The 27,925-nt window shown below is 45.7% G+C and overlaps 1 protein-coding gene across 1 annotated transcript; it reads right to left on the reverse strand.

Moving 5' to 3' along the window:
• SMIM20 (small integral membrane protein 20) lies at nucleotides 1–22,453 on the reverse strand. The gene is made up of 3 exons (XM_006899265.1): nucleotides 22,345–22,453; nucleotides 818–874; nucleotides 1–38 (listed from the first exon to the last, which is right to left on the reverse strand). Exons 1-3 carry the CDS (start codon nucleotides 22,451–22,453, stop codon nucleotides 1–3), a joined length of 204 nt encoding a protein of 67 aa, XP_006899327.1.
• Nucleotides 22,454–27,925: the final 5,472 nt, after the last annotated feature.

The following is a 27,925-nucleotide window of genomic DNA, read 5'->3' on the forward strand; positions in this document are numbered from 1 at the left end:
TCATTTCCTGGCAAACGGATCAGCCCACACTTTTAACCCTGTGGAAAGAGACATGAATAAAAAAACAGGATCCATCTGTAAACTCCCTACCACCTCCGACAAACAAAATGCCGCTGGAATTGAGTTGTGCAATTTGCATGTCAACTGAGCGGCCAGACCCGGACCTGAACAGCTGGGGGCAGGCATGACAGCCTCAGGGGACTCTAAATGGCTTAGAAATCACCCCACAACCAGAACATAGATATCTGGTCTAGCTTGGGGTTATTTTGTTGTTGGGTTGGTTTTTGGGTTGTTTTTTTTTTCCTTTTAAATCCAACAGAGAAGAATCATTTTGATAAACAAACTGGAAATCTTGACTTCTCAACCAGTAGGGATCATGCTAACCCAACTAACCGCTTAGCCACACAGGGAGTATCTGAGCTTTTGTACAAAGCTGAGCCCTCCACGAATTAAAGAGCTCACTTGTAAACAGTATTTTCCCACGAGGGTAGTGTTTTAACAGGTACTCTGTGAGTGAGTCTGCGAAATAGCAATTCATACTTCATATTTAATTGCACACTTGTTCCATTTTTATGCCCACTTATCAAATGCAAAAGAGAAATGTGGCAAAGCCTGGAGTGGTTCTGGAATGAAATATTGACACGAAGTCTTGCGGTGGCACCTACAAAGTGCCAACTGCTGTGAACTAAACAGTCACCTCAGAATCGGAGCTGGGGGGTAAGTGCCCTCATGCCCTACAGCAAAGCCAACTCATACACCCACACCCACACAACAGTACAAACGGGACTGTGTTTGAGTTTCTTTCTTTTTCATTTACCTGGGGGCTGCACATCCTCTTGAACAATACCAGCTCGATTTATGGCTTGTTCTTTCTCTGGGAAAACAAAAACAAAAATAAACCACACAATAGAAAAAGGATTCTTTAGAAAAAAAGGAGAAAAAGAAATATTCTGCATGGGACAAGGAGAAAACAACATTTACAAGCGCTTTTAAATTCTGAGATGGCAGAGTGTAAAAGTTTTTAGGCCCTGGAATGCACCCTGTAAGGCAGCCCTGGATATTCTCAATTCAGTAAAGCCAGTCACACTTCAAAAGAAAAGCTTCCCAAACAGCATCTTTTCCCTGTGATCTCAGCAATTTGGAAAGGCAACAAAACAACGAAAAGAGAACAGTTTTGAGGGAACTGGTGGGCGTGATATTATGAAGGGGAAAGCCGCTGAACTGAAGGAACAAGTACAGTTAACAAGAAAAAGATGAGGCTGATACATCTCAAACACACTCCGCACAAGAGGGGAACTCAGAGCTAAATACGCTATGTTTTTGATAGGAAATAGAGCAGAAAATTAATCTCTGGGTGGGTGGCTTTGGTTCGGATAATTGAAGCTTCCCTAATTGACTGCAGGTGATGTGCCAATTAGTAAGCGTGTTTCAGCTACAGTGGCTCAGCCTGGCTCTTTGGAGATGCCCAACACACGAGGGCAAGAGAAATTGGGCATTTTATGTCTGTGGGCTTCATGCACCCTGACGCATTCTTCTAAGTGGTTTAGAATCGGCTCAAGGTCTGCGAAAACAAAGACTTGTTATTTTAAGGATCTTGACAAACAAATGGCACCTTTTCAGGAGTAAGTTTTGGAGCCCAAGGCTAGTTCCTCCTAAATAACAGTAATTAAATGTTGTAATCAGACCTCTATTTTAATCTGGCTGACAGTGTTTCTTTAAATCCACATTTAGCTCTTATTTAATATTAGGCCCCTTTCTTTCTTCCTTCTACCCTACGGATTCTCATAAAGTTGCACAACTATAAAAGGCAGGGTTCTGCCAAATCAAATATGCATTGAACTTGCTTCCCTTGTGATGTGACAGAAAGTCAATCCTAAGTGACCTACCTGATAGTTTTATCAATGCTAAGTTTTGCCCTGGCAAATAAAATACCGGGCCAAGGGGATTATGTGAATCTTGATCTTCAATTCTGAGAGGGCGGGAGAGAAAAGATTGTGGGATGATGCCAATTGGACCGCACAGCCTGATGATGGTTTCACCGGGCACCTCTGAATAGAGGAGGAGGAAAGGCAGCTGTGATCCTCTGGACCACGAGTTCTGCCCTCTGGAACGGATAATGGGGAGACTCTCAGAGGTCAAATGCTCTGAAATAATACAACAAAAAAGTCTTTTCCATTCCTAAGACTTTAAATTCCTAGAGGATGGAGCCCTATATTCTGTTTACACTGCACTTTCAAAGCATGGATGTGTCTCCAATTCGCTCTTAGAAAATGTCAAATACTAAAAGAACCACGCAGCCATCCGTCTTGCCAGAAATGGAAAGGGATCCAAGTTTCCAGACCTAAAAGGTCAAAGGTTCATTTACTTGTAACACAGACGAGGAGAGAGACATGTTTTAAAACAAATGTCAGAAACTCAAAGACTTAAGCAAATCAGACATCATCACGTATGTAACAGAGCAGGTTCTAAGAGGTAGAGTCCTCAAAATCAAAGAAGCTGGCCCACTGATGAGCATGGGAGGTGGGTGACTTTGGTAGTCAGGACAGAGTGCCTAGCTGTGTCATAAACTCTAAAGTGAAAGGCAGGAAACCCCTAACTTCACACTTCCTTGGTACTTGCTAATGAGGCTGGAGATGGAAGATTTATTTTAAATAGGCCATAATCTCTTTATAATCCTTGTCCTAATGCAACCACCTCTGTCATCTGGCTTGGCCAAGCAATTTAAACCGCTTTGCTGAACCAGTTCCTACCAAGTGATAACTGGGTATTAGCACCCCGCCCCCCCCACTCCCTAATCCATTAATGTTATATAAATACTCGAAGACTGGCACAGTCTTATATAAACGCTCAGCCTGACACAAAGAACAGCATTTTATTTGTCAAGGTGGAATATGCTAAAAGGGAAACGGGCACCGGGCCCCCGGGCCTTTGCCAGCACATTGTGATGAGGCGGAGAGTGGGTTTCTGGTCCTCCTCGGGCACCGGACCAAGGGCACGGGGCTATCGGGCACAGGAAAGGGCACCCACAGAAGCCAGGGGCTTAACTGTGCAGACAAATCCACATCAGCTAATTACCAACTTCAGCAGTGAGAGTAGGTTTCTACCAGGAGTGAAATGATTAAAGGGCAGAGGGGCAGAGCGGGGCTTGGAGTTTTGCAAAGCTGGGTTAGAATTCCCCACTTTGGTGTCTCAGCAAGGCCGACTCTGCCCCCTGGTGCTAAGGCAGGGGTTTGATTTGTAGTTTTAATTGAGGATCTGCAACTCTGGTCAAAGGGTCAAAGTCTATTATTAAAACAGGTAAAGCATACACACAGGATGAGTTTTGCATGATAATAGAGAAATCCACTAATAATGTTTAAGTCCTTGGAAATGAAAAAGTATCTTTATATCCAATGTCCATATTGTGAGATGCATCAACTGCGTGAACTGCTGTTTTACTGAACATTTACAATAACTCAATAGCCATATTGTTGTTGTTGTCTTTATGTACCATCAAGCTGACCATGACTCATGGCAACCTCTTCATAAACCTCTCCAAATTACTGAGGAGCAATGATGTCAATTTGAGGACTAAGGGGCAACTGATTCAGGTCATGGTCCTTTCAAACATTTGCTATGTATCTGAGAGCTGGACAACAAATAAGGATGAAAGAACTAATGCCTTCGAGTTGTGATGTTAGAGAAGAGTATTGAATGGACAAAAGAACAAACAAGTGTGTCTTGGAAAAGGTGCAGCCAGAATGCTTCTTGGAGGCAAAGATGAGAAAGCTTCATCTCACACACTTCGGGCATGTTGGCAGGAGAGGTTATTTGTTGGAAAGGGGTGGTAAAAGGAGGAAGAACCTAAAACCAGATGCATTGACAGAGTGACTGCTGCAAGGAGCCCTAGTGTGTCAGAGAAAGTGAGGATGGCCCAGGATAGGAGAGGGTTCAGATCTGTTGTTCACAGCGTCACCATGGGTCATAGTTGACCCAAGGACACTGACAACAACAACACAGCAACCCTACAAACAGCAGATGTGAAGTCTGCCTTATCCTGTACCATCCTCAATCCTTGTCATACCTGAGGCCACAGATACAGTCACTGCGCCAATCCACCCTGCCGAACATTGACACTGCAACCTTCCCAAACACTAGCCTGGAATATGTGAGACAAAGTTTCACCATCCTTGCTTCTTTTATTTTGGTTAACAAATGATCCTTTATTGAAATATTTTCATCTGTCATTCCTTAGCTAGCTGGGCATTCCACAGCACCACTGGTGATGTCTTCTATGAAGTCATGAGGGTGGTGGCCACCAACATTGCAGCCCACAGATTGGGCAGTTAATTCCCAGGATCTCTTTAATAGTTCCAGAGAGTTCTCTGGCTAAAGACCGGCGATGCATCTGCCGAGCAATGCCAACAATCTCATCAAAAGTGCTATTTCCACTGTGCTTAATATTTTTCTGCTTCTTTCTATCTCTGGGTGGTTCCTTTAGGGCTTTGATGATCAGGGCAGAGGCAGAAGGCACCACTTCAATCTGGGCCTGTCTGTTCTGAATGGTCAGTTTCACTGTAATCCTTAGTCCCTTTCAGTCACCGGTGGCCTTGGAAATGTCATCACCAACCTTTTTTGGAGACAGACCCAGAGGGTCGATCCTGGGGCCAGAGCGGACGTGGCACCAACTTCCACCGGTACACCTCAGGTACACGACTTTAATCTCACTGAGGTCGAACTTGGGCGGCATGGCAGAGGTGGCTGGTGTTGGATGAACCCAGATGTGGGACGACAGAATAAAGTTGTACCGAGGCCTCCTCCAAACCGAAATCCACCATCCCTGCTTCTAAGGAGCATCCTTTTTCTAAAGAGAAACTGCATTTTCTCTAAGACATACCTGTTTGTTCTTCTGGCAGTTCAGGGCATATTCGGTTCTCTTCTCAAACACGGCAGCTCAAAGGCGTCTACTGTTTTCTATCATCCTTAGTTACTGTTCAACTTTCAGGTGCATAGAAAGTAGTTGATCCATGGCTTGGATCAACTGAGATTTAAATTGCTCTTCGGCACTTTGGAGAGGTCCCTGGTACCAGCTTTTCCCAATGTAAAAACCGGGATGTAACAACTGGGAATTCTTGACTGCTCGTACCAATGGTGTTGACTGTAGATCCAAGTATGATGAAATCATTGACAATGTCAATCACTTCCCCATCTATCATGATAGTTCCTATTGGCCCAGTGGTGAAGGTTTTTGTTTTCTTGATGTTAGGATATAATCCATATTGAAGGCTATATAGTCTCTGATTTTCTGCATCAAGGGCTTCAAGTCCTCTATCATCTCCGCAAGCAAGGCTGCGTCATCGGCATAATCCAGGTTGTTGATGAGTCTTTCTCCTATCCTGTTATCACATTCTTCATCAAAAAATCTGCTTCTCAGCATACGGACTGAATGATCTTCTCCGCATACGGACTGAAAAGGTATGGAGAAAGGATACAGCCCTGATACATAACTTTCTTATCTTAAACCATGCAGTGTTCCCTTAGTCTGTTCAGACAATAGGCTTTTAGGTTAGGTACAGGCTTCGTATGAGCACAATTAAGTGTTCTGTGATGCCCATTCTTCTCAGTGCTGGCCATAATTTGTTATGATTCACAATCAAATGCCTCGTGTGGTCAATAAAGCACAAACAGACATCCTTCTGGTATTCTCTACGCTTGGCCGAGGTCATCTGACATCAGCAATAATATCCCTGGTGCCACACCTCTTCTAGCCTGCATTTCTGGCAGGTCTCTGTCAATGTTCTAACCATTTTTAAATAATCTTCAGCAATATTTTGCTTACATGTGATATTACTGCTACTGTCTCATAATTCCCACATTCTGTTGGATTATCTTTTAGGGGAATGGGAACAACTCTTGCAGTCAGCTGGCCAGGTAGGTGTCTTCCAGATCTCTCGGCACAGCCTGGTGAGCACATCTAGGGCTGCAGCTGCCATCTGAAACATGTCAATTGGTATTCCATCAATTCCTGAGGCTTTATTCCCCCCTCCCCCACCAAGTATCTTCAGTGCAGCTTGAAAGTCTTCCTTCATTACACTGATTCTTGATCATATGCTACTTCCTGCAATGGTACTATGCCAGCCACTTCTTTTTGGTATAACTCTGGAAGACCAGTGGAGGGCAGTCCTGAGAAAGGTCAGCGGGTAAACACCTAAAAACTGGTGCAGAATATGACAAGAGCCTTAAAAGACAGTAAAAAGAGTAAGGGCTATGTGGAGACGGCCATAGCTGACCTCTATCAACTCCACAAAGGGGAACTGTCCTGGTCAACAACATCCACAACCCCAAACCAACTCCCATGAGGTCAAACATGTCTCCCACACGCCTGTACCTCCTTCTACTCAACCTCACATCAACTTTATTGCTCTACCAGATCCAAAATCTGTTGTGATAACTCATAAATCACACAGAATCATATCTGGGAAGTCAAAAGACAATTTGTTCAGGTTGGCAATGAGATACAATCATTCACTCAGGACAGCTTCTGAAATGTGCTCACTGGCAGCTCAGCCTTGAGTCTAGCAGCTTTAAGACAGTATTGCAAAGCTCTTAGTCCTGCTAATTATGGCTCTCACCCACCTCCCCAGTCTTCTAGTAAAGCTAGGCCAAGGTTCTTAGCTCTGGTTCCATGGGGTAGCAGTCCAAAGGTTAGTTCTGTCTCACATCAGATCTCTGGTTCTCTGCTTTGGCCATAGCTGCTGCTATAGGTCTGGCTGGCACAAGACTCTGGCCCCAAAGGGCATCCACTGCATGCCTGCTTCTTCTCTGGTGGTGATGATCCTCAAAACTTGCTGCTGAATCCGTGCAATTTAACAGCAAGACCATCTGATCCCTTGTGGAGAGACTAACATGCCCTATTCGCATATCCCCACCCATCCACATGGCAAAGTTAAAATCAGTGGCTAGGGAAGCTATTTTGAACAATAAACCCATAACACCACACCTACCCAATGAGAAGACAATGTGGCCTCATCTTCCACCAATTCAGTTAAAATAACAGCAACTCACATCTTGGTGCACTTGGTACCAATGACAAAATGTGAATATGAACTGTGTATTAAATAGGGCTGTGTTGTTAGGTGCCGGCAACTTGAGTACAATTCACAGCAGCCCTATGATCACTAGATCTGAACCCTTTCCTGTCCTGTGCCATTCTCATAATCTCCGATCCACTCAAGCCCACTGCTGCAGTTACTAGATCAAGCCGCCTGGGCAAGGGTCTTCTTCAAATCAAACAGGACTATAATGACAGTAAATTTCCTGGACTGGATAACTGCATTGTGGTGATTCAGGACAATATCCCTGTTCTGAAAATGTTTACTCTTTTGTCAGTTTGAGTTTTTACTTAAATTTAAAAATAGGAATTGCTAAATAAGTATAAAGAGAAGATACAGCATCCCTGTGACAATTCCATAACGATTACTTCAACTTTAAAAAAGATAGCAAATAGCAATATGTAATTTTTTTAAAATCTGACAAGTTTCAACTTGAATATCTCATGGATTGTCAAGAAGACAAACAAATCTCTCTTGGAGGAGGTGAAATCAGGGTGCTTCTCAGAGGCAAAGATGGTAAAACTTCATCTCACAAACATTTGGCATGTTGTCAAGAGAGCCCAGTTATTATAAAAAAGGTATCACGCTGAGAAGGGTGGAGGGCCAGAGATAGACCCTCGACAAGATGGGCTGACACAAAGGGCTTGAGCGTATGAGACACGATGAGGATGGTGGGACGCCCAGATCTGCTGCTCACAGGGTCACTATGAGCTGTAGTCAACTTGATGGACTAGAACATAATTTTCAAATAATACATATAAAGAAAAGGTCCAGCATCACTGTGACTGTTCCATGCTGATAACGTCAAAGTGTATCTTTAAAAAACAGAAGTAAATATAAAGTTTAAAATGTAAAGTCAAAACTTTTTCAAGGTTTCTCTTTCCTGCAGCTGCCCAGACAGACCCAGCACTAGAGGTGCAATGGCAGCAAGTAGAAACCACGTGGTGAAGGGGAAAATCACACGAATGGTGGCAAGTGTGAGCCAGAGGACTAAGAAGTCACATGACCAAGGTGCAGCGAACCAATGGACGGAGGAGAAAACACATGACCAAGGTGGTGTGAACCAGTGGACAGAGGAGAAACCACATGACCAAAGACATGTGAATCAGAGGACTGAGGGGAAACCACATGACCAAGGGGGTGTGAATCAGAGGACTGGGGGGAAACCACATGACCAAGGGGGTGTGAATCAGAGGACTGAGGGGAAACCACGTGACCAAGGGGGTGTGAATCAGAGGACTGAGGGGAAACCACGTGACCAAGGGGGTGTGAATCAGAGGACTGAGGGGAAACCACGTGACCAACGGGGTGTGAAGCAGAGGGCTGAGGGGAAACCACGTGACCAAGTGGGTGTGAATCAGAGGACTGGGGGGAAACCACGTGACCAAGGGGGTGTGAAGCAGAGGGCTGAGGGGAAACCACGTGACCAAGTGGGTGTGAATCAGAGGACTGGGGGGAAACCATGTGACCAAGGGGGTGTGAATCAGAGGACTGAGGGGAAAGCACGTGACCAAGGGGGGTGTGAACCAGAAGACTGAGGGAAATCACATGACCAAGGGGGTGTAAACCAGAGGACTGAGAAGGCAGGCGACCAACATGCTGTGAGCCAACAGTGGTATGAACTAGCAGGCTGAGGAGAAGCCACATGACTAAGCTGGTGTGAATATGCAGACTGAGAAGAAACCAAATGGCCAAACTAGTGTGAACCAGTAGACTGAAGAGAAACCATTTGACCAAGATGGTGTGAACCAGGGGAGAGAAGAAATCACATGACCAAGGTGTGTGAACCAGGGGAGAGGAGAAATCACATGACCAAGGGGGTGTGAACCATATAAGAGAGGAGAAACCACATGACGAAGGTGGTGTGAATCAGCAGATGAGAGGAAGCCATCTGACCAAGGCACTGACTACTCCTAGCACTTTGATTCTGTCACCAGAGAGCCTGGCTGAATCCAGGAAGCTAAGGTTTAAAAACAAAACAAAACAAAAAAAAAACCCAACAACAAAAAAAAGCATTCATTTGGCCATGAGTTTCATCTGATTTTATAGAGAGAAGAATGGAGAGCATATTCAAAGCACTTGGCATATAAAAGAAAATGCCTATACAAGGTAAGGATTACTGCATACCGTGATCTTTAAAGCCTTGTTCTGGGAATGTTAACATGCATTCAGTCGGGAGCTTTGCAGCTGAAAATGACTGAGAGAGAGGAGAACTGAGATATTCTCCAGCTCCTCCACTGTGAAATGCTGACTGTTAAAACTCTGCTGTCATAAAGGCCGTAGAGACAGGGCATTAAGCATCAGATGAGGTGAAGGCGATTGGAGTCCAGTGTCCACACCGCAATTAATGTGCTGGGTCACCCTGGACAAGGAACCTTAATGAGCTCAAGCCCTTCTGGAAAAACACAGCTTTATGCTTTTGCCCATCTAATTAAAAATTATCAGAATCACTGAAATTATCTTATTCTGCCTCATCTTACAGCCTGACCTCAAATGCCTAACACACATGCTATTTTTAAAAACATCATGTTCAAGATCACTGTCTAGTTCCAAGCTACAAAGACAGCTTAGCATCCTGGTTAAACCTAGTTAAAGCACCTGTACTGTTTCCTGAACATGGGCTCTTCAGATAAACCACTTTCTGTCAATAGAACAGATAAAAGCCAGGGTGTGGGAGTCCCTCCAGAAGCACAGCGATGGTTTATACTTCTGGTTTGGGGTCAGTGACTGCCAATGCCAATGGTCCCGTCTCCAATGTGCATTTCAGTATGAGATGCCTTGTGCTCCACAAAACACCTTAGAAAAGTCTGGCTGAGTTCACAAAAGAGCTAAAAGCACACCAAATGACAAAATGAAATGCAGCAAGGCAGTCCTCTGCCAGCAACCATTTTCAAAGGCCAGTTACTACGGAAGTGGATGGCCAGTCCTGGTTCATGGTAGTAGCAGACAAGAAACAAAAAGATGTGTTTCACTGGGGAACTCTGCTGTCCAGGACCTCTCCAAAACGATAAAGAACAAGAACATCAGCTTAAAGATTCAGGTGTGCCTGATCCAAGCAATGGTCTTTTCAATTGTTTTCATGCATGTGCTAGTTGGACAAGGAATAAGGATGACAGAAGAACTGACACCTTTGAATTGTGGTGTTGGCAAAGAGTGCTGAATATTCCATGGCTGCCAAAAGAATAACTAAGTACACCTTAGAAGAAGGGCAACCAGAAAGCTCCTTAGAGACAAGGATGGTGAAACTTCATCTCACTTTGGACATTTTCAAGAGGAGGAACCTGTCCTAGAGAAAGACATTATGCTGCGAACGGTACAGGATCAGAGAGAGAGAGGAAGACCCTCAAGGTGGCCTGACACGGTGGCTGCTGCAACGGGCTTGAGCGTGACAGAGATCATGACGCTGGTGGGGGGGTGAGGTACGGTTCGGATCCACTGTTCACAGGGCCTTGCTCTAAGTCATATTGATTTGACAGCACATTACGACAACGGGGCTGTGTGGTGATCGTGGCGTGCCTGCTTTTCAATCGTGGAAGATCATGGTGATTTTTATTTACCTCAGCCGCCTTAATCTTCTTTCCTGAGCCCACTTAACTGCTACAAGCAGAGACCTGGGGCCTCTCTGTCCCATCGTCTACATATGCAGGCAGGCCTGCGTCAGTCAAGCTGGCCCACCTGCAGGGCCCACGGTGTCCTGACACAGGGACTCTCCACAGCCTGGTCTCCTCCTTCCCAGTGACAGGCTCCCAGTGCTGTTCTCACTGGGAACTCCGTTCTCCAAGGCTGGCCTTCTGCCCTGTTCTTCTCAGAACCGTGGGTCTCTCCCTGGTATGCTCAGAACCCCAGGGGATATAAATGCACAAAGGATGGTCAGAGGAGAAAACATGAATGTCAAAGAAGTGGCTGAAAAAGCAGAAGCAAATGAGCACTAAGCCCAGGAGTACGGGGGGTCAGTGGGTAGGGATAGAGGCTGGGGGAAGAGAAGGCTTCAAGGAGGGACTGTCTTACATAGAGGTGTCTATAACTCATGGACCTGGCTTCCTATGTTACTAACAGAAGCACATAGAGGTGTCTATCACCCATGGACCTGGCTTTCTATGTCACTAACAGAAGCACATAGAGGTGCCTATCACTCATAGACACGGTCTCCTCTGTCACTAACAGAAGAGCAGCCAATCTGTAAGGGCCAACAACGCTTAGCATTGAGTTCACAATGCACACTTGCCCCTCTCCCTGACTAAGAGAAGCAGCAGCCTGCCTTTAGTTCAAGTTCAAGGCTCTCTCCTCCAAGCAAGCACACAACCTCATCCTATGGACTGTCCTCACTCTTGAGCAATTTCCTTTGTCCAAACACACTGCCATCTTTCCTAGTTCAAAGTAAAAATAGAGCAAACCTCTCCCTAGGTCCCTTAACCTACTGCAAATATTACTTTGTCATTCTCCTCACTGCACAGCCAAGCATCTTTAAACAGGCAATTTAATGGACTGTCTACAGAGATGTTTAGTAGACTGTCAATTAAGATGATTAAACAGATGGATGCAATGCTGGATGAGCTCACTCATCTGTCAAGGGTTGAACTGTCTTCCCCGAAAACGTGTCCACGTGGCTAAGCCATGATTCTCAGTATTATGTAATTATCCCATGGGTTGTAAAACCCTAATTTCTCTGATGTTAATGAGGTTGCAGCAGTATATTGATGGCAGAATTCAAGCTGGATTCAGAAAAGGGTGTGGGAGGGGGGAAGACACTATTCCTGATGGAAAATAAGATTGTAGCTGAAAACAGAGAAAGCCCAAAAGATGTTTACTTGTGTTTTCTTGACCATGTGAAGGCATTCAACTGTATGGATCACATAAATTATGGATAATACTGAGTTCCAGAACACTTAATCGTGCTCATACAAAACCTGTACACAGGCCAAGAAGTAGTCATTTGAACAGAACAAGGGGACACTGTGTGGCTTAAAATCAGGAACAATGTGTGTCAAGGTTGTGTCTCCTCATTTAAACCATCTGCGGCAAACAGTTTGAGAAAATGGACTCAATGAGTAAGAATGTGGCATGAGGATTGTAAGGAGCCTCATTAACGACCTGGAATATACAGACAACAACCGTACTTGCCGAAAGTAAAGAGGATCTGAATGATAATCATAATGCCCTAAAATATATTACTTTTAAACTGTTCTCTCCCTCATCGCAGAGTGGAGTATACTCGGGGCGGGGGTGGGTAGGGTGGGGGGGAGGATGGGCGGTGGGGGTGGGGGGATTGTATACCAATGAAGGAGTTTTTCTTTTGCTTTTAAAGAAGAGCGAAATGGGGGTGGGGTGAGGTGGGCGGGGAGAAAAGTGCAACCATGAATGAACGGAAATCCACAATCTCTGTAAATATTCATTGAAATTAATAATAATAATAAAAAAATTAACTTGAAAAAAAAGAGGATCTGAATGGCTTACTATTAACAAAGCTCAAAGGTAGCCTTCCTCACGGACTACTCCTCACCATCAAGAAGACAAGAACTCGTGTGTAAGGACCAATAAGTAACGTCAAGACAAATTGGGAGGGGGGGATGGAAGTTGTCAAGGATTTCATTTTACCTGGCTCCACAACAAACACCCACAGAAGCTGAAGTTGTCTTATAAGACAGCAAAGGATAAGACACTGCTGTGGGTCAATCTGCTATAAAAAAAGGTCTTTCAAATTGTAGAGAGCAGAGATAGCACTTTTAGGGTGAAATCAAGCCTGACCCAAGCTGTGGTATTTTCAGTTACTTCGGATGCACGAGGAAACGGTAAGGCTGTAAAAGAACTGATGCCTATTAATTACGGTGCTGAAGGAGAATAATGACTATTCTATCAGAATGTGTTCCTGTCAGAAGAAACGCATCTGCCTTGGAGGAAGCAGAGCCAGGCCGTTCCTGAGGCGCGTGGATGATGAGATTTTTGTCTCCCACACACTGGGCAGACCAGCCTGGGGAAAAACAGTATTCTCGTCCAAGTAGAGGGTTAGTGAAAGGGAAGAAACCCACGATGAGATGGAGTGGCGGAGTCGCTGCAGCAGCGCCTGCGAAAACAGCACTCAGGAGGATTCTGTTCTGAGCAGACAGGGTCACTGTGAGTTGAAATCACCTCAACAACACTCAACAACAATTTACTCCTCAATCTCTGCAACCCACTCTCCGCCCACTGCTAACCCTGCTAGCACGCAATGACCTTGCCCTCCTTCCTGCTAAATCCAGGGGGTACTTTTCCAGTCTTATTTTTCCCACTGGCTCCAGGCAGTCTAAGGCTGCTGACCACCCCCCTTGTTAGCACGCCCAGACTCCCCTGAGCTTGTACCTGCCCCGTGACTTGGTTTAACCCTCTCTCTGGAGCCTCTAGAAGTTCCTGAGTAGCACAAAGAGTTAACTGCTCAACTGCTCCCTCACTGGGAGGCTGGTGGTTTGGACCTAACCAGAGATGTTGGGGGAAAGGCCTGGTGGTCAGCCTCCCAGGCCCCAGTCTTGAAATCCTAGGGAAGGTAGCTGGACTTGCACAGATGGGGCTGCCATGAGTTGGAAGTGACTTGATAGCAACTGGTTTCCCCTCCCCTCAGTCTCTTCCTCTGCTTGCTTGTCAGATCTTCAGGCTCTGGTGGGCACCAGCATTCTATTCTCCATCAGCTTGTCTTCTCTGAACGCTGCCTGAGACCCTTATTCACTCGCACGACTGTTGCTCCCATCCACACACTGAAGACATGCCCCCCTCTCTAACTCCAGCTCAGATCCAGTATCAAAGCTCCAGATTAGTAACATCCATTGTCTATGGAAATCTCGAGAAATCCCCTACCTAAAAGTCAATACAGCCAAAAGTGAGCGACCGCATCTCCAACCCCTACAAAGTCATTTCCTTCTTATGTTTCACAGTTAATGATCAACACCACCATCTTACAGCTCCTAGAGCCAGAAAGCGGAGTATCAATCTCCCTCTTCTTCCTCTCTCTCTCCTTCATATTAATCAGTCACCAATCTCTGCAGAGTTTACTTCTCAAATGTTATCAGGTGCTGCTGAGGTGACTGTAATGCATAGCCACCCTATGAACAATCGAATCTGAATTGTACCCTCTCCTGTGCCATTTCCATCACCCTCGAGATACTGGAGCTCACGGTTACAGTCACTGTGTTGACCCATCTTGTGGGGGCTCTTCCTCTCTTTCGTTGACCCTTCACTTTCCCCAGCATGCTGTCTTTTCTCAAGGATTGAGCCCTCTTAGCAACATGCACAAGGTGTGAGAAAAAGTTTCACCACCCTTGCCTCTAAGGGGCACCTTACGAGTTGCACCTTCTCCAAGACAGATTTGTTTGTTCTTTTGGCCGTCCGTGGCATACTCAGCACGGCTTCCAAAACTCAATCACTCTTCTCCAGCCCATGAAGCACCATCTTGGGTCAAGCTACAGTTCCTATCGCTGAGATTCAAGGACATGCAATCTTCCTGCACAGGCCTTCTTGCCTCAATACTTGACCCTTCCAATCTCTCCCTCCTTCACATCCAGTCAGACGGATACCACCAAATACCACCTCACTTTCCTGATGAAAATATTTCTGTGACCCTCAACTGGCTGGACTTTATTTTAAGGATATTAGCAGATTACTAATTATTTTAATTACATATTTAAGCAGATATAGTGACAAAATAAGAACTAATGGGCCACAATAATCTTTTCCACATTTTTATCAGTTTTCTTCCTACACATTTTCTGAAAACAAAAACATAACTTCCCAGTTACAAATCCTCACCATCGAAATACTAACAGATGTATTTCACAAGGAAGAAAATGAAAACTATAAAGAAGTGAGAGGCAAGGACTGGTATCTGAAAAATATAAAGGCAAACAATCAATGACTGCTTTAAATAGAGGTACTATTAACAGACCTGGGAAGTATAGTGGGCAAGGCTATACAGTGCAGGACTGAAATGTATTAAGAGGCGTAGGGAAGAGGGGTTAAGGCACTCTAATTCCCTGTATTGTTCAGAGGCATAAAAATGCTGATTAATTTTATGTTTTAAAATGGTGGCACCTGATATCATTGCTGACATCAGACGGATCCTGGCTGAAAGTAAAGAATACCAGAAGAATGTCTATTTGTGCTTTACTGACTATGCAAAGGCATTTGACTGTGTGGATCATATAACAAGTTGTGGCTGACATTGAGAAGAATGGGAATCCCAGAGCACTTGATTGTGCTCATGCGAAACCTAGACTTAGACCAATAGGATGCTGTGCAAACAGAGCAAGGGAACACTCTATGGTTTAAAATCAGGAAGGGAGTGAGGTAAGGGTTGCATTCTCTCTCCATACCTATTAATTCCATTCACTGAGCAAATTATTCAAGAAGCTGGACTCGATGAAGAGGAATGTGGTACCAGGATCAGAGGGAGACTCATTAATAAGCTGAGTTAGGCAGATGACACAACCTTGCTTGCTGGAAATGAGGAAGACTTGAAGCACTTGCTGCAAAAGATCAAAGAATACAGCCTTCAATATGGCTTGCATCTCAATGCCAAGAAAGAGTCTTACCACTGGACCAATAGGAAATAAATAGCATGATGGATGGAGAAAAGACTGAAACTGTCAACAACTTTGTCTTACTTGGATCCACATTTAACACCCTTGGTACCAGCAGTCAGGAAATAAGGAGACACACTGCACTGGGACAATCTGCAGCTAGGGACCTTTCCAAATTACTGAGGAGTAGTGCTGTCAGTTTGAGGACTAACGTGCGTCTGATTGAAGCCATGGTCTTTTTGGTCACTTGCTATGCATCTGAGAGCTGCACGATGTAAAAAGATGACAGGAGAATTCATGTCTTTGAGTTGTGATGTTGGAGAAGAGTCCCGAACATCCTATGAACTGACAAAAGAACAAACAAATATGTCTTGGAGAGACAAATATGCCATAGTGTTCGCTGGAGGCAAGGATGATGAGGCTTCCACTCGCGTACTTCGGGTATATTGCTCGGAGGGGCTATTCCTTGGAGAGGAACATGATGCGGGAAAGGGTGGAGGGTCTGCAAAGGAAAGAAGACCCTCGACAAGTTGATTAACACAGTGACTGCTGCAATGGGCTCTAGTGTGTCAGGAAGTGGGAGGACGGTGCAGGCTAGAGTGGTTCAGATCTGCTGCTCATAGGGAAGCTATGGTTCGTACTTGACTCGACAGCACTTAACAGAAATCACTTCAAGAATAAAACTAGAATGTAAACCTTTAATTCAATAAGGGTAGGGGAGGAAAAATAGAAACTCACTCTAACAACCAAAATCAGTAAACACAGACAGAATAAACTGAATAACACAAAATAAGATGTGAAAGTAAATCCAAGCATACCAGTAAACGTACAAGAAAATAAGCTCAACAGTTAAAAGATTGTCAGATTGGATTGGAAAAATCTCATTTCACGGTACTTAGGAGATTGTCACATACAGTCAAATAAAGGCTGACTGTAAGACGGCAGGAAAATGTACACCAGGAAAATATTAACCGAAAAGCAGGGGAGGGGAGGAGCTGGCAGCTATAATAATAGCAGATAAAACAGACTTGTATTATCTAACAGACGTGCTGACACAATGGAAGGCTTACGCGATCCCCTAGGAGAAAGGCTTCAGGTCTTTTGTTCATAGGGTCGTTTTAAGTCGTGCTCGACTTGAGAGCAATCAACAACAGGAGGAGAAATCAGCAAAAGAGAGGAAGACCTGACTCTGACTGCAGCCATGGGCTGGGACGTGGTGGAGACCCAGAGGGTGGAGCGGGTTAGGATAAGGTTCTGCCAGGTCTCTGAGTTATAGCTAACTGGAAAGCACCCAACCTAACATAACCTGAGAAGTCAGCCCCAGCTGCCACACACCTCATTCAGATGGTGGGCCAGTGCAACTTCAGAGAACTCGGCGGAGGGCTTTCAAAGGATGTGGCTTTTCAGAAGTATCTCTGCATGGGTTTGAACCGCCAACTTTTCAACTGATGAGCAGGTCAGCATTCAACCATTTGCACTACTCGGGCACTCAACAAATACTAAGCATAGAGAATTCTTCAGACTATCCTAGATTGCATGCATACACAGCTAGTGACAGGACTTCAAGATAACAGAAATCTACAGGCCTAGTCTATGACTTGTGACTGTCATAGACACAACTCCAACCCACAAGATCATATACATTCCTTCCACGTTACCAGAGAACATTTGCAAATATTGACCTCTACTAGGCCCCAAAGCAAATCTGGGCCAACATCCAAGAAACAAAACAATACAGTCCTTTCTCTGAGCACACAGGCGGCTAGAAGTCTGCAAGAAAAGGATAACTAGAAAAGACTATGATGGCTACTGGGCAGAGAACGGAATGTGTACTGGGTTGGGTGCACACAGAGAGACAAAGCCCAGCGGTGAGTGGGGAAGCCACACACTCAGCACACGGCCAGGCACACAGATTGTTCAAACTCAGGCTTATGAAAATAAGAGGCAAAGTGCACGCTATCTGGGTGTGGTGAAATGAAATGACGCTCTAGCTTCCCATTGGGTTGGCCATCACAGCCTGATCATGCATGGACCCCACTAAACGTCACACCTCTGCCCTGTGGTTCCTTGTTTTCAGAGTAATGTTTACAGAGTAATACAAACACTGTACTATGTACCTCCACACCCATTACCTTATTCAGTTCACCCACCAGCTGTTAAAGTCCTGGAAACACCAGTGCCACAGAAGAGGAGGCAGGTGGAGCTCAGAGAGGTCATACCACCTGCCTTGAGATCATGCAGGAAGGGACCTGGCTCCTCCTCTGTCCCACTTCCTGTTCTTACCCTCTTGTCACTAGGTGCTAACAAAGCCCCAGCCACCTTACAGCACAGAGCAGAACTGCCCCACGTAATTTCTGAGGTTATACGTAATCTTTACAGAAGCAGATCACCTGTTCAGCTGCTTGGTGGGTTCGAGATCTCAAACTTTTTATCAGCAGCCAGGCTGAGCACTTAATTATGACTCCACCACAACTCCTTAGCCACAAGCACATCAGGTGACCTTATCATAGAAAACAGAGTAAAAATGTCCTGTCTCCAAGGCAGTCAATCTTCATGGAGGTAGAGAGGCTGACACAATGTTCTCCCGAAGGTCAAATTCTTCACATCTGGTGAGCAGCCAAGTGCTTAACTGCTGTGCCACTGACTCCTCTCCAAGAGGTTTTGTAAACATGATTCCCAGTTAAGATTTGCCTAAAGAAATCAAGATCAAATCACTAAGGCAGGCGACCACCTAGGTCAACAATGCGGCTATTGAGGCCAGACTACCTAAAAGACCAAGTCGGATAACCAGAGCCTCTGTGGGAGCTCCTGTAAGGAGCTTGTAGGGGTCCACAGCACAAAGCCACACCTGACCCTCTGCACTAAACAGGATCTCCCTCTCAGCACCACTGACATCTGGGGCCAGGTAACTGTTCAATTTCAGTGGTTGTCCTACACATTGTAGAACGCCAAGCACCATCCCCAGCCTCTATCCAAAAGACACTAGTAGCATAATCACACCTCAGCACAGGATGTGACAACCAAGTGTCCCAAACTCAATGCTGCTGAGTTCATTCTGGTGCATGGCAGCCCTCGATTGGGTTTCCATAAATCTTTCTAGAACCAGACCGCCTCATCTTTCCCCAATAGAGCGGCTGGTGGTTTCGAACCACTAACCTTCTGTTAGCATTCCAATGGCCAATGCAATATGCCACCAAGCCAAAACAACCCCCCGGCCACTGAGTGTATTCTGACGCATGGTGATCCTCCCTCCGCTGGGCTGTCAAGGCTCTACATCTTAAAGGAAGGAGAATCTCCATCTTTCTCCCATGGAACAGCTGGTGGAGTCAAACCACTTCAGCCAGGGGCCCAGCCTGGAAGGTACCATCCACTCCAGGATTTTGCTGTTGTTTGGTGCTGCCGAGGCCAGGCTAACTCGGTGACCCTGTGAACAACAGACCTGAGCCCTGCCCTAACCTGTGCCAACTTCATCATCTCTGACACACTAGAGCCCAGTGCTACAGTCACTGAGTCAATCCATCTCTCTGAGGGCCCTTCTCTTGGTTGCTGACCACCTTTCCAAGCATGATGCCTCTCTTCCAAGGACTAGCCTCTCCTAGCAACATGCCCAAAGTATGTGATACAAAGCTTCACCATCTTTGGTACTCAGGGGGCACTCTGCCAAATGTCCCCAGGGGAAAATGAGCCCCAGGCTGAGAACCACTGACTTGGACTTCCTAACTGAAACTTATCCAATGGCTCTCAAATTCTCCACCCACTGCCACATAATGATACTATACAGCAAAGCTGTACTGCTCGGGGTGGGGGGCTTCAAGGCTGTAATCTTTACAGAAGCAGACTGCCTCATTTTCCTCCCCTGGGCTGCCAAGTGGGCTCAAACCACTGACCTTTCTCTTAGCAATCAAGCACTGAACCACCATTCCACCAGGGCTCCTTTCATTCCCCTGCAGAGGTCCTAGTAAAATAGTCTGGGCCAGGGATCGAGGGAGGAAGGAGGATGGAAACAGATTATTCAAGGCAGCTCCTCTGACCCATCCTGACCCCTCACGCGCTGCACATGCTGATAGGCTGATGGGCAGAACGCTGGGAGGCCAGTGCCGTCTTGGCTGATGGAAAAAAGCTACAAGAAAATCTGAGGTGTACTTAGAAGGCTGTGCCTCCAGACACCAAATGTGGCATTTGTAACGGGCAGAGCATTTACACGGAGCCTTAGCCTGCCTTCCAATCGCACAGCTTTCAGCCTCAGCTAATATTCTCGAGGGGCAGGGCTGGCCCTCTTCCATCTTCAAGATGATTCAGGTTTCCTGGAGAACAGAATGAGCCCCTAATGCCTAATATTTTCTCTCTGACAGATGGTTTCAGATGTATCAAAGTGCTAATCCGTGCTGAGGTATAGGTCTCCAGGAAGGAGAGTTTGGCTTTTAGAATGATAGAACTCGAATGATTAAGGGGGAAAATTACTCCCTGGATATTCGCCATTGTCATGTGAGCAGCTAGCTTAAAATGAAGAAAATCGGCAGAATGGGGGGTGGGGGTGAGAGGGTGGGGGAGAAAACCTAAAGGGAAAGGAGAGGAAAAATTTTAAACTCAGGTCAGGAGTTTCGCTTTGAAATATTTCCACTTGAAGACATCTGTAATGTAAACAAAGTGTTAACAAAAGTACCGGTAAGCCCAGGACAGGACAGCTGCCCTCCCTGCTCCCATCCCCATCACCATCATTCTCAACTTCATGGTGTGGAAGACGCTGGGCTGATGGGATAAACACCTTGCCACTTACTTGCTGTGTGACCTGGGTATGTCTCAGAACCTCTCTGAGCCTCGATTACTCCATCTGTAATCATAGTTGGTGTGAGGTGTTGTTGAACATCAACTACAACTCATAGAGAAGCTAGGAACAGTAGAGCTAAGCCTTGTTCTATCCTGCACCAGTGGGACCATCTGTTATACTCAAACCCACTGCTGTAGTTACTATATCAATCCATCCTCTGCAGCATCCACTTTTTCTAATGCCTTTTTCCAATAGGATGATGTCTTTTTCCAAGGTCCCTCTTGACAACATGCCCAAAGTATGTGAGATGAAGTTTCACTATCTAAGGAGCACCCTGGTTCCACTTCCTCAAGACAGACTTGTTTGTTCTTCTGACAGTCCATGGGATATTCAGTACTCTTTTCCAACACTACAACTCAAAGGCATTGATTCTTCTTCAGTCATTATTCACCGTCTGACTTTCAGATGTACAGGAAGCAACTGAAAACATCATGATTTGCATCAGACACACCTTAGTCTTTAAACTGGCATCCTTTCTCTTTTCTGTAATAGTATCTACTGCTAAGTAAGGTACTGTTGTGGGGTGGAATCAACCCAGGGCTGCCCCTCCAAAAGGTTTTCAAAAGCAATAAATGGCATGGGGGAAAATTGCCCAACCTTCTCCAAGTCTAAGTAAGGGAGTGGAAATTAAACAATCACGTTTTTGGTGAATCCTAAATAAGAAAGAGAGTCTTTGGTGGCACATTGGTGAGAATGTTAGACCGCTACCAAACGGCCCAGTTCACAGCTCCGTGGGAGAACGGTGTGGCTGTCAGGTCCCATAAAGACCCACAGCCTCAGCAACCTACAGGGAGGGGGCAGTTCTGCTCTGCCCTTTAGGTGCACGAGTTGTCAGACAGACTTCACCACAGGTGGCCTGGCTTGGGTTTAGGGGTGCACTCTAAATATTGGGCTGCTAACTGACCCACAGCTGATCCTCCAGAGGGTTTTCAGAGGCAATAAATCACATGAGAAGGGAATGCCCATCTTTCTCCTGCTGAGCAGCTGGTGGATTTGAACCGCGTGGCTCTGGCGATTACAGCTCAGCAATTTACCAGCAGGCCACAGGGCACACAGCACATAAGGGAAAGTGAGCAGCCGCAACCCACCACTAAGTGGGTTCCAATTTTCTCTGCAGCGGTCGGCTTCTGTGAAGACCACAGCCAAGAAGCCCCAGTGGGCCAGCTCTACACTGTCCCATTGGGTCGCCATGAGTCAGAATGCCTTCAAGTGCAGCTGATCGGCTTCACTATATTTTGAATGCCAACTGTGAGCGTTATAGTTGATGCTGTCAAAGCGCCAATGACGACGCACGGTGACTCCACGCGTGCAGAATAGAGCTGCTGCATAGTCTTTTCAAGGCTGTGACCTCCCAGGAAGGGATCATCACGCTGCCTCCCCAAGAGACTCTGGGTGGATTCGAACCACCAACCTATTGTTAACAGCTCAGCACTCAGTCGTTTTCACCATTCAGGAAATCTTATCGAAGAGTATGAAGTTGTGTTCACAGCTGACCTACTGGGTGCTACCATCTATGATGTTCCCCAGAGCCTAGAGGGAAAGGGAGGAAGCTCTGGTGGAGGCTCAGTGCTAAGGCACTGCGCTGCCAACCTAAAGGCCTGCGATTCGAATCCACCAGGTCCTCCTTGGGAGACAGACGACGAATGGCTAATTTCCCCCATGCGATTGACTGCTCTGAAAACTTCATGATCACTGCTTCATAGAAAAGAATGAGGCCAGTCTCAGTGAGTAAACACTTGACCATGGTCATCAGACGGCCGCACAGGGCAGGACTCGAACCCGAGCCTCCTGGGTCGCGTTCTTTCCATCTCACCACGTGGAACTGAGAAGGGTGCAGGACGTGGGGGTGAGTAGGGAACCGCGCAGGTCAGACGTCACTCACTGTAGTCCTCCAGCCGCAAGAGGGGCCGGAAGTAGATGGGGTAGAAGACAGCGCCAACCAGGGAGATAAAGCCGCCGAAAATGAGCGTGGTCCGCACGTTCCTGTGCATGGTGCCGACCCCTCGTCCAGTCGGAATCCTCGCACTGGCAGGCCCGGTCGTGACCCCGCTCCGAGGACCGAGAAGCTTTTGCTTCCGGGATTTAGGGGTGGGGCTAGGAGGCGGGGCAAGAGTCGGGTCCTGTTATAGGAGGAGGCGAGTCGGGGAGGGGCATAGAGGCGGGGTAGACGCTAGGGGTGGGGTTAAGGCGGGGTATGGGTGGGGACTTGGGCGGAGCCTTGCACTCAAGCCCCGCCTCCTCGCCTCCCTTCCCTGTGCAGATGGCGAGGTGGGGTCAGACTTCTTCCTGGGCTTGCTTCTAGCAGATTACATCCAGATCTTTCTCTGCTCTCAGCTTGCTTGCTCTCTCAGCTGTGGCACTCACTACCGTCCAGACCACCTGTAGTCACCATGCTTCCTGACTCTTCTCCCCCAATTACTAATTTTTGGTGTCTGTCCACAACCAGGGGAAAGCTCTCAATGGCTCACTTGTTTAAACTTGTCTTCCCATTAGGTGAGGGGATCCATTTCTCTGTCGTTCTGGCAGTCAACTGGACTTCTTCAACTCTTGTGGGAGTTCTAGAGTCCCTGGACGCTGCAGAAAACTGATGGCTGGGCTGCAACCCTAAAGTTTGGTGGTTCAAGCCCACCCACAGGAATCTGGGAGAAAAATCTGGCCACCTGCCTAAAAATAATTAGTCTTTGAAAACCCAATGGAACACGATTCTAACTTTGACACACAGGGGTTCTCTGTAAGTCAGAATCAGCGTGGCAGCAACTAGTTGCAGAGACTGGCCTCGGCTGGCTTCCAGGGTATTCTGGCACCTGAGACCTAAGACAGCTAGGTTGGGAAAAGTGTTGTATCAAAACCCAAGGACACTCCCCACTGCTGTGCCTTAATTTGTGATTGTCATCTCCCATCCTCACCTCAGTGAGCCCCCAGGATGAGCAGCCTCCCCTGTCCCCAAATTGCCCAGTGTCTCTCTTTTCTGTGCAAAATCAAAACAGCAACAGAAACAGGGCAAGTCAAACAAGCAGGTAATGATGTAAAGTATCTGGGTCACAGCTGATGCTCAGATCCAGGGGTCACATTTGGTTCAGGCATTTTCTAGAAGTTTCTGAGTCACCTGAGCTCAAGAACAGAAAGGATTTATGGAACTAACCTACTCTTAAATGCCAACTCCAGCTGGCTGTTGTTGTTATGTCTCTGACTCAAAGAGACACTGTCTACAACATATCCAAAGCCGCTTTCTAACTTTGACTCTCCAGATGCCTTGCTATCTGGCTGAGCCCATTAGTGGGATGTCAGGACTCAGAGAGAGGAAGAGGAGGTAGCTAGTGAGGGATCAGGACAGTGCAACAAGCAGTGGGGTCTGCCTTACTATGACGGTGGGGCCACCCCAACAGCTGTTTGCTTCACAGAGCTATGGTTACTACCTTCCACTCTCCTCACCTCATGTGAATCCTGGTGGACTGTGTGTGCGTGTGATCTGCCCAGGATGCTGGGCTGCCTAGTCCAAGATTCCCTGAGCCTCAACTCAATTCTTTGTCAGAAGTGAGGAGAATGGAGTTGGGATGGGGAGCAAACAGTGTATTTATCTTGACCCAGAAGCACTGTTTTTTATCGTTAGGTGCCATCAAGTTGACTATACCTCACAGTGACCTGTGAATTAGAGAACTGAACCTTGTCCTATCTTGCACCATCCTCAGCATTGCTGATATGCTTGAGCCGCTGTTACTGTCGCTGTGTCAATCCATCTCATTGGAGGTCTTCCTTTGTTTCTCTGATGAGAGAGACAGAGACAGAGAGAGAGACATAGACAGACAGAGACAGACAGAGAGACAGAGAGAGAGAAAAGAAAAACCTAAGATCTCAGAAATGTGAAGAGTAGAAGGTTTTCTCTTTCAATGTAGTTGCGGTTGAATGAAGCCACTCTCTACCACTATGCTTCCAGAATCACATAAATCACTTGTTCCCTCGGTGAGCAGATGTGTACGCTGTCGGCCATGCCCCAAACACCAGACCAAGTGCCACGGGGAGACACAGAAAGGAGTAATATCATATTCCTGCTCTCCAGGGTTCTTGTCAGGTAACTGAAGACACAGGGCACACACGCAAAAAAATAACCAATGAGCCCTGTGTTGCTTTTGAGTGATGCAGACCCGCAGGCTGCCGAATCAGACAGATGATGGGGTGAGGGGGCTGCTCCTAAGGCACTTGGAGGAGATTGTAAGTGGAAAGACAGAGGAGCTCACGGGAAAGAGGGAGCTTGTGATACATGCTCTTTATCACATGATAGAAAACACCCAGGCCTGGCAGGCACTCATTTGTCATCTTAACAACTCAGCATCCACTGCCCTTGTTCTTCTGAATAAAAACTCCAACCATTTGCCATAGATTCCGACTGTACAAACTCTGTACAATAAATATAAAGTAAACCTGCTTGCCATAGGGGTTTCATGCCTATGACTTTTCAGAAGTAAATTGCCAAGCCTTCCCTCAGATCATTAGCCTGGTCGGCTAGTGGTAAGAAGCTGTGCTGCAATACCAATGGTATTTGGTTCGGATACACCAGTTTCTCTGTGGGAGACAGATGATGAACAAGCTCCTCCCTTGCAATGAACTGCCTCTGAAAACTTACTGGAGGATCAGCTGTGGGTTGTTCTGACTTAAGGGTACACAGTGACAGTCTAAGTATGACCTCTCCAAATTACTGAGGCAGCCCTGGATGCACTCACCAGTCTAGCTCTCCAGGAAATTTGGAGGACAGCTACTTGGGTGACTGATGACTGTTCCCATTCCCAAGAAAGTTCCATATTCCCATTCTCCAACAGAATGTGTACATTATTCTGTTGGAACAATATCCTTAATATCACATGCAAGGAAAATATTGCTGATGATCATTCAAAAATTACTATAATAATACAGAGAACTGCCAGAATTCCGTTGGGTTTAGAAGAGGCCACTGCCCCAGGGATATCATCCCTGATGTCAGATGAAAATTGGCTGAAAGCAGAGATTATCACAAAAAATATCTGTGTTTGATTGACTATGCAAAGGCATTTGACTCTATGAATCATACCAAACTATGGCTAAAATTTAAAAGAATGGGAATCCCAGAGCACTTAATTATGCTTATATAAAACCCATACCCAGACCAAGAAGCTATTGTCTGAACAGAACAAGGGAAAACTGCATGGCTTACTAGTAAGAAAGATGTGCATCAGGGTTGTATCTTTTCTCTGTGCCTATTAAATCTGTACACTGAGCAAGTGATTCAAGAACCTGGACTCCGTGAAGAAGAATGTGGGATCAGGATCAGAGCTTGATCAACAACATGTTGATGCAGGTGATACAATTTCACTTGCTGAAAATGGAGAGAGCTCAAAGTGCTTGTTGAAGAAGATCAAATACTACAGCTTTCAATGTGGACTGCATTTCAACATCAAGAAGACATAAATCCTCCTCACTACTGGAACAACAGGCAGTATCGTGATAGAGGGAGAAAGGATTGAAATTGTCAATTACTTCATCTTACTAGAATCCATAGTTGACATCATTGGTAGGAGATCAGGAAATATATTGCATTGGGAAAGTCTTCTGTCATAGATCTCTCTAAATTACTGAGGAGCAATGACATCAGTTTGGAGAGTAAGGTGTGCCTGATTTTAGCCTTTTCCAGCACTTGCCATGAATCTGAGAGCTGGACAATGAATAAGGATGACAGAGGAATTTGCATCTTTGAACTGTGGTATTGGAGAAAAGTGCTGAGCACCCCATGTACTGACAAAAGAATAGATTGTCTTGAAGAAAGTGCAACCAAAATACTCCTTGAAGGCAAAAACAAGAAAGTTTTGACTCACATACATTTGACATGTTGTTAGGAGAGACTACTCCTTAGAGAGGGACATCATGCTTAGAAAAGTGGAGGTCCAGCGAAAGAGAGGAAGACCCTTGACGAGATGGGTTGACCCAGTGACTGCAGCAGGGGGCTCTAGTGTGTCAGAGATGATGGAAATGGCACAAGATAGTACAGGTTTCAGATCTGTTGTTCCCAGCATTGCTATGAGTCATACTTGACTCGAGGTCACCTAACAACCACAGTAACAAGGAACCATAAAACATGATACATTCTTAAATTGTTGGAACAGACACTAAAGGTTACAAAACCCATAATTAGCTGAAAGACCCTTACGGATTGAAGGTGGGATATGTAGAAATGAGAATTCAGCAGTGACAAATCCATAACATTTTAATGGGATTGCAAGATTGGTCAAAAGGCATATATCATTCAATATGTTACAGGATAGTCTCAGGGCAGGACTAGTTTGCCTGGTAACTTATTCTTCCTTAACAAAAGACATCTTACACTGGGAAAATCTGCTGTAAAGGACCTCCTCAAAGTGCTAAAAAGCAAGGATATCAGTTTAGAGACTAAGGTGTATCTGATCGGAGCAATATTTTTTTAAATTGCTTCCTATGCATCTGACAGTTGGATAATGAATAAGGATGACAGAAGAAGAGTCGATACCTTTGAATTGTAGTGTTTGTAAAGAGTCCTGAATATCCCATGGACTGCCAAAAGAACAAACAAATCTGTCTTGGAGAAAGTGAAACTGTGGTGCTCCTCAAAGGCTAGTATATTGAAACTTGGTCTCACATACCTTGGGCATGTTTTAAGGAGGAGCCAGCCATCATGCTGTGAAAGGTAGAGGGATCAGAGAAAAAGAGGACGAACCTCAACAAGATAGCTTGACACAGTGACTTCTGTAATTACTGTAATTAGGTGTGACCATGGGAGAGATGATGAGGATGGCACAGGATAGAACAGCATTCACATCTGTTGTTGCTATGAGTCACAATAGTCCTTATCAACAGCACCTGACAACCACAACATTCTTCTCAATCGTGTCTGTTCCTGTTCTGTTGTGTTCATGTCTATTCTGTTGTAACGAGTTAGATAAATACCGTTCCTCAAAATTCATCCGGCAAGTATATGTCTATAATGGCAAAGACCTCCTGGGAATAGATCAAATATCCTTTGAGAAAATGAATGTAGTCCTTGAAGTATATAACCCTAGTCAGCATCAAGGTTAAAGGGACTTCCATTTGGAAAGGCAGCATTAAAAATGCAACATATATTCTAGACTCGTGCCAAGACTTTAAAAAGGGAGTTAAGGCTCCACTTTTAGGGTTCCCTGTTGAAACACAAATCAAGTGCATCTTACTTTAGACTTTCATACATTACTCATCACTTGTTATGCATCAGAGAGTTGGACCATGACTAAGGAGGATAGAAGGAGAATTGATGCCTTTGAGCTTTGGTGCTGGAGAAGAGTATGGAATGTACGATGGACTGCCAAGAATACAAACAGATTCATCCTGGAAAGGGTTAAACCGGGCGGCTCCTTGGAGGCAAGGATTCTGAGGCTCCGTCTAACATACTTTGGACATGTTGTGAGGAGAGACCGGTCCTTAGAGAG

Source organism: Elephantulus edwardii, unplaced genomic scaffold, assembly GCF_000299155.1.
Source record: "Elephantulus edwardii isolate Elephantulus edwardi_28Jun2011 unplaced genomic scaffold, EleEdw1.0 scaffold00250, whole genome shotgun sequence".
NCBI lineage: Eukaryota > Metazoa > Chordata > Mammalia > Macroscelidea > Macroscelididae > Elephantulus > Elephantulus edwardii.